A 6,000-nucleotide genomic window follows, 5' to 3' on the forward strand; every position below is an offset into this window, starting at 1 on the left:
GGAATATAAATGTGTTATTGAAATGTTAAAGTAATATATAAAAAAAATTATAGATGATAATTTATATAAAAATATAAATAATGTACTATGAGGTAGATGATAGGTTGAAGTTACTCTAAGAAATGACAAACCAGGTACGACCGATTAGGCCCGTGAGCCTCGCACGGATACCTGTACAGCACTGCAGCACACTCGGCTGGTTACATCGCAGACAAGATGCAGCAGGGTGAGTGATAGCACCGCCCAACAAGGGCAAAACCGCAGAAGTCAGGGTGCCATGAAAGTTCTTGGTACGGCAAAAGCCGGCACAGCGCAGCGCGCCCTGCCAACGTAAGCTACACTCGGAAAAAGCCCCAGACATGACCAGGGTTAAAAAATCAACGGTAATAAAAAAAAGACCATCTCAGAAATCGAACGATAATCAAATTTAAATTCAAAAAATTAAAAAAAATTAAAAAAAATCTAAAAAACTAGATACAATTCTAAGACTTTTGTGAAAAAAAAAATTCAAAAATAATATCGTTTGCATCATATTATATAGGGAAGAAGTTTTAAAAAAAATGAAAAAAATTGAAATGTGCGGCTCAATTATTAACTCATGTTAAGAAAAAAATTAATATGAAAACACATTTTTTTAAACATATCTTAGGAGGATATTTAAAATTAATTTCACTTTATTTAGAGTTTTATTAATTTCTCTATGATTTTTACAAAGTTCATAAGCATAAAGTGAATATATTAAGAAACAATATTGTAATTAAATTTTTAATGTCTACTATTATTTTTCCTACGTAAATTATAGTATAAATATACTAATAAAAGTGGTTTCACTAATTTTTGAGTGTCATGAATTAGTTATGAATTAATCTAATCGTAATACATTTACATAATCATGTATGTTACAATAACTAATTTATGAGTTCATGTATTTTTAAAAGACATAGTATCACGTAAGAAGACTAACAAAATTAGTTTCATAATTTTTGATTAGCAAAGAGTAAACTATGTATTTAACTTAGTTTAACAAATACATTTTCTCACATAAAATTTTAAACTTTTTTATGAGTATAAATACTTTTATCATGTAAATCATGTTAAAAAAACCAACAAAATTTGTTTCACTTCATTTGAAGCTCAGATGAATTAGTTATTGATTTTACAAGATTCAGATAATTTTTAAATTTTTTTGTTAAACTTCACTGAAAATCGAGAAAACCGAGCGGTTACCGATAATACGAAAAATTCAAAAAACCACTTGATAAATCGTAAAAACCACTCGATAACCGGTCCAATTCGACCGGTTACCGAGCAACTAAAATCGTAATTTTTTCCTCAATTTTTAAATTTATTCAAATAAAATTTATCTGAAATTTTTTAAAAATTTATACGATTATCACGCGATTGGTAATCGTAATTTTTCGGTTATCACGCGATTGGTAATCGTAATTTTTGGGTTACCGCCCGAGCTTGTAAACCCTGGACATGACACATCTCTCTGCAAAGCAAATGCCGGTGGGGAATTTACAGGTCACCGACAGGGTCATCATCCTTCATCCAAGATGACTGACGGCTAGCACGCGTTGTGGCCACTGTGCAAGAGCTTTAGCTGTTCGTTTTACCACTACAAAATTGCACACTCTGAACAGAGGTGTCCTTGTTTGACCTTTCAGGTACGCTTATACCTCAAGATAAACACAAGAGGAACCTTTGTCCCAGAAATGTACAATTTTGTCGTTGTAAAAGTCACAACTATTGAACTGTAAGCGCAGTGGCTGAAACGTCTGCCAAGCACCGGAGGAAATCACAAGATCATATCGTTTCTACCTTTTCTCTGAAACAAAGGACAACTAAACTAAATTCAGAACAGGAGAAACTAAGTTAAAATAAAAAATAAGAATGGCGGCGCCTCAGCCCATCGCCTTCTCCTCGGAAAACCTGGGGAGCTGGACGAGCGAGTTCACCCTCGTCACTCCGTCGAGGCCTGACCAATTTTGATCGTGGGCTGCACCGGCGATCATTGTATCCGCCGCTCCTGCCAAAGCCTTCTCTTGAGCGCTCCCGGCAACCGTCCTGACGGTGAAATTCCGAGTTAACGTTGGCTCCTGATCCTGCGCTTCATGTGGGTCTGCGACTGAAGCCTCGTCGAGGCTGATGTTGTCCATCGATGCTGTGGAGTCACGCTCATGGTCCATTTTGCCATCCAAATACAAGCAAACCACTGCACAATCATCGATCTTTGATGTTGGATACTTGGTTTTCCATTCACGGTTAGCTGCCTCGACGAGGGATTTGGCTGCCTTTGATCGGCTTGGGGACGACAACACTATGTCAACAGCCTCTTGGTTGCTAAGGACATCCCACACCTGCATGATTTGCATTAGCATTAGATTTACAGAAGTAAAAATCTGCTAAGTGGTGCATGCTGTATGACTTCGTTAAGTACGACTATATTCAAACAAGAGAAATGAGCCAAACAAGAGAAGACGGAAGGACAAATGGAAAGATTCTAAAATGCATCCGTAAGCACACTGAGAACAATATTCTCTTGCTGATTCCACACGAATGCTATTCAACTTTTTTTTTAAAAAAAAAAGATGCCAAAGGGGGCAAAGGAAGCATGCTTTGCAATAAGCAACAATTGCAAAAGGCGAAAGCAATTACGCAGACAGTGACCGAAATTATGGACCCAACTAGTTGCCCATTAAAGAATATTTCAAGTGATAGACAAGTCCATTACATAGGGCAAAATAAACAATTCTTCTACACCAACTACAATAATTTCAACAAAGGGTTCAAAGTTGAACTAAGACAAAATCTCTCTTTTGGTAGTATACCTTGTTTACTATAGTGCACCATTTGTGCATTAATGTGAAGGGCAAATAAGTGTGTGTGTGACTGTGTGTATGGATCAAAAGGAGAACTTTAAAACTGCGAAATACCAATAAACTGTTTCCTCAGAAAACAGCACACCATGTTGAGTACTTGAGTGCATAACATGCAAAGCAGTCTTTCAATTGACAACAAAATGTAAACACAGGTTCGTATACAACACAAAGTGAATGCGTTTTAGTTGTCAGTTGAAGTACCCAGTCCATGCAAAAAAGCCAATATATCAACCGTAAAGTAAACTTTCTGTGCAGAGACAACACCACCTGATGAGATATGAGATACTAGCATTTGAATAAAATGAGTGGTATAGCCAATATTTCACCCATTGGTTTTGATGGGTCGGTACACTTTATAGCAGTGACAGACTGGCATTTGTGATAATACACTGTCGTTCTTAAGATGCCAAGATCATTCAGGGTTACGCTAGCTCCAAAAAAATAAGTACATCTGGACCTTAATTAGGCTGAACCAAATCACAGTGAGTAGATATGCATCAAGGCAAATTATCAATCTTTCAGTGACTGCCAAATGTAAAAGTCAGTCCATTACAAAATTTCATAAGTTTACTTGAAACCATTCTATCAGGGGCATGGACCATCTAAATTTCAATAGGAATCAACAGTAATGAGATGCATAGACCATTAACAAAGATGTAAGTTTCTGACAATGAGAAATTTAGTTCTATCCAACCGCAATGAATAGTCTCTATGCCACCGGCTCAATGTTTCTAGCGTTCAAGTTGGAAGGTGGACATGATCTCATAAAAACGATTAAAGCAATAGGTCGTGTCAAGTTGAACTTAAGATTTAACAGTTAAAGTACAGCCGATAACAACAGGTGGTGACGATGCAGCGAAGAAGGGTGTTAAGCTGGCGAATCATTATCTATGCAGCAGGCAGGAAAGGGACGGATGGTGGAAATTATTATTCTTTCACCTGCCATGATGACAGTTTATCAACCAACCCCCAAAACTGTAACATTTTGAATTCAAAAGACTGGATCACTCGTAAGTATGATCATGAATTCTCTTTTAGCTTCAATGGAATGCACGAGACATCCTGGATGCCGAAGGCCCACCATGTGCAGCTACTTAGATCACGAATGCGAAAGTGCGACAGATTGACATTACATTGCAACTAATCATGTTCTGATGAAAAAGATAGGGGTGAGATTTTGTTGGGACAGAGATATTATCAAAACTGTATCTTTGCAAGCGCAAATAACGCACCAAAACAGAGAAGAATGAAAGAAAGTGCTGGACAGAGAAAAATTACCCCATCCGATGCAAGGATGACGAACTGGTCCTTCTCTGTGAGAGACCAGTGGAAGAACTCGGGCACGGAGATGACACCGTAATCCTTGAGGCAGAAGTCCCCAAACGCCCGTGCCATTGCCAGGCCCGGCGCGTCGTCGAACGGTAGCCAGACCCGCGGCACCTCCGGCTCGTCCTGCAGGGCGAACACCCTGCCCCTGCACTTCTTGATCCGTTCTGCCTCGCCTGACATCACAACGAGAGCCATTAACACACAAAATTCCTAAAACCGAACCACATGAATGAAGCTGATTTAACGGTGGAGAATATAGTGGCGTACTTGGGACATCGGGTTTGAGGTCAACGGTGAGCTGCACGGCCACCATGGCGCCGCCGGCGCCGTCCCTCGAGCCGAGCACGGCGCGTGAGTCCCCAATGTTGGCCATGTAGAGATCCGAGCCCTGCGTGCAGAAACCGCTCGTGAGTGTACGCATACATCCAACATAGATGATTTGACATTTGTGCCTGCGAGAAAGGAAGATGGGTGAAGGAACAATAGATGTATGTCATGCCCAGCGGCACGTACGAGCTTGAGGACGGTGACGGCGGTGCTGCCGCTGCAGAAGCAGTCGAGGGTGGCGTGGGAGCGGAGGTCCTTGTCCATGGCCTTGTAGGCGCGCGCGAAGGCCTTCCTCCACGCGGCGGCCGGCATGTCCAGCCCGGCCTTGGACGCGCGCACAGCAGACATGAGCCTCAGCGGCAGCGTGTCGCGGACCCTGCGCGCCACCAGGTGGCCGTGCGGCCCATGCCCGTCGAACACCCCGCACAGCACGCCGTCCTCCTCCCCGCCGAATCCCTGCCACGGCGATAGCTCACCATTACCATTACCAACGGTGGAATAAATCGGCGAGAACCCAAAAGGATTGCGTTGGGAGAGAAAGGATAGAGAAAGGGAGAGCGATTCGGTGGCTTACATCCCAGACGAGCATGGCGTCCTGGTTGATCCCCTTGCGCCCCTGCTGCGTGAACACGGCGGCGGTGCGGCTGCGGCCGTCGTTGGAGAAGATCCGGCCGGGGACCGCCCCCAGCTGCTCCTCCCGCGGAGCCTTCCACCTCCTCCCCCGCCTCCTCCCGTCCTCCCCTCCCGCACCCGCCGCCGTCAACGTCGTGCCGCCGCTTGCCACGCAGTTCCCCATCGATCACGCCGCCGCCTCCTCCTCCTCCTCCTCCAATGTCACGCAAGCCGGGCAACAACACCCGCACGGAAACCAAGCGAACCAACGATGCCGCCGCGTGCAGGGGGGTGGGGGGAGGATAGAGGATTCTCTCTCAGGTGCCGAGTGGAGAGAACAGGAATCGCAGATGCAGCGCTCAACGCAACGCGAAAAGAAAGTCAAGGTGGTTGGGTCCCTGGATTAGGAGGTGAGAACGGAGGAGAGAGGCGAGTTATTTATCGCGGCCGCGGGCGGGGCAGCGGCACGGCAGTGACGCACGCACGCAGATGCAGTGAGACGGACAGCTCCGAGTCACGGAGAGGCTGAGGGCCTGAGGCGCTCGTCCCTCTGCTCTCGGGAATGGCGTGGTTGTTGCGGTCCGGTCGTCCGGGGATTAACTATGCGGTGGGCTAGGAGCGACTTGTTTACTGAAGGATCAGGATGAAGATCCGGTTTGTTTCTGTTTATTAGTAGCTTTTATTTCTTAAAAAGTTGATAAATTGATAAGCTAAAATAAATATCAAATTTATCAGTAGCTTTTGCTACTAAAGGATCAGGATGAAGATCCGGTTTGTTTTTTTTATTAGTAGCTTTTATTTCTTAAAAAGTTGATAAATTGATAAGCTAAAATAAATATTAAATTTA

The 6,000-nt window shown here is 43.5% G+C and overlaps 1 protein-coding gene across 1 annotated transcript; it reads right to left on the bottom strand.

Moving 5' to 3' along the window:
* Positions 1 to 1,798: 1,798 nt before the first annotated feature.
* On the bottom strand, positions 1,799 to 5,699 carry LOC133890911 (probable protein phosphatase 2C 64). The gene is made up of 5 exons (XM_062331537.1): positions 5,116 to 5,699; positions 4,728 to 4,997; positions 4,482 to 4,602; positions 4,164 to 4,387; positions 1,799 to 2,363 (listed from the first exon to the last, which is right to left on the bottom strand). Exons 1-5 carry the CDS (start codon positions 5,335 to 5,337, stop codon positions 1,908 to 1,910), a joined length of 1,293 nt encoding a protein of 430 aa, XP_062187521.1. The 5' UTR covers positions 5,338 to 5,699; the 3' UTR covers positions 1,799 to 1,907.
* Positions 5,700 to 6,000: the final 301 nt, after the last annotated feature.

Source organism: Phragmites australis, chromosome 14 (genome assembly GCF_958298935.1).
Source record: "Phragmites australis chromosome 14, lpPhrAust1.1, whole genome shotgun sequence".
Lineage (NCBI taxonomy): Eukaryota > Viridiplantae > Streptophyta > Magnoliopsida > Poales > Poaceae > Phragmites > Phragmites australis.

Excerpts from the sequence above, each read along its gene's own strand:
- LOC133890911 (XM_062331537.1), bottom strand. The coding sequence starts at position 5,337 with ATGGGGAACTGCGTGGCAAGCGGCGGCACGACGTTGACGGCGGCGGGT. Across the intron at positions 4,998-5,115 it reads ACGCCATGCTCGTCTGGGAT|GGATTCGGCGGGGAGGAGGA; the intron begins GTAAGCCACCGA and ends TCGCCGTGGCAG. Across the intron at positions 4,388-4,481 it reads CCTCAAACCCGATGTCCCAA|GCGAGGCAGAACGGATCAAG; the intron begins GTACGCCACTAT and ends TTGTGATGTCAG.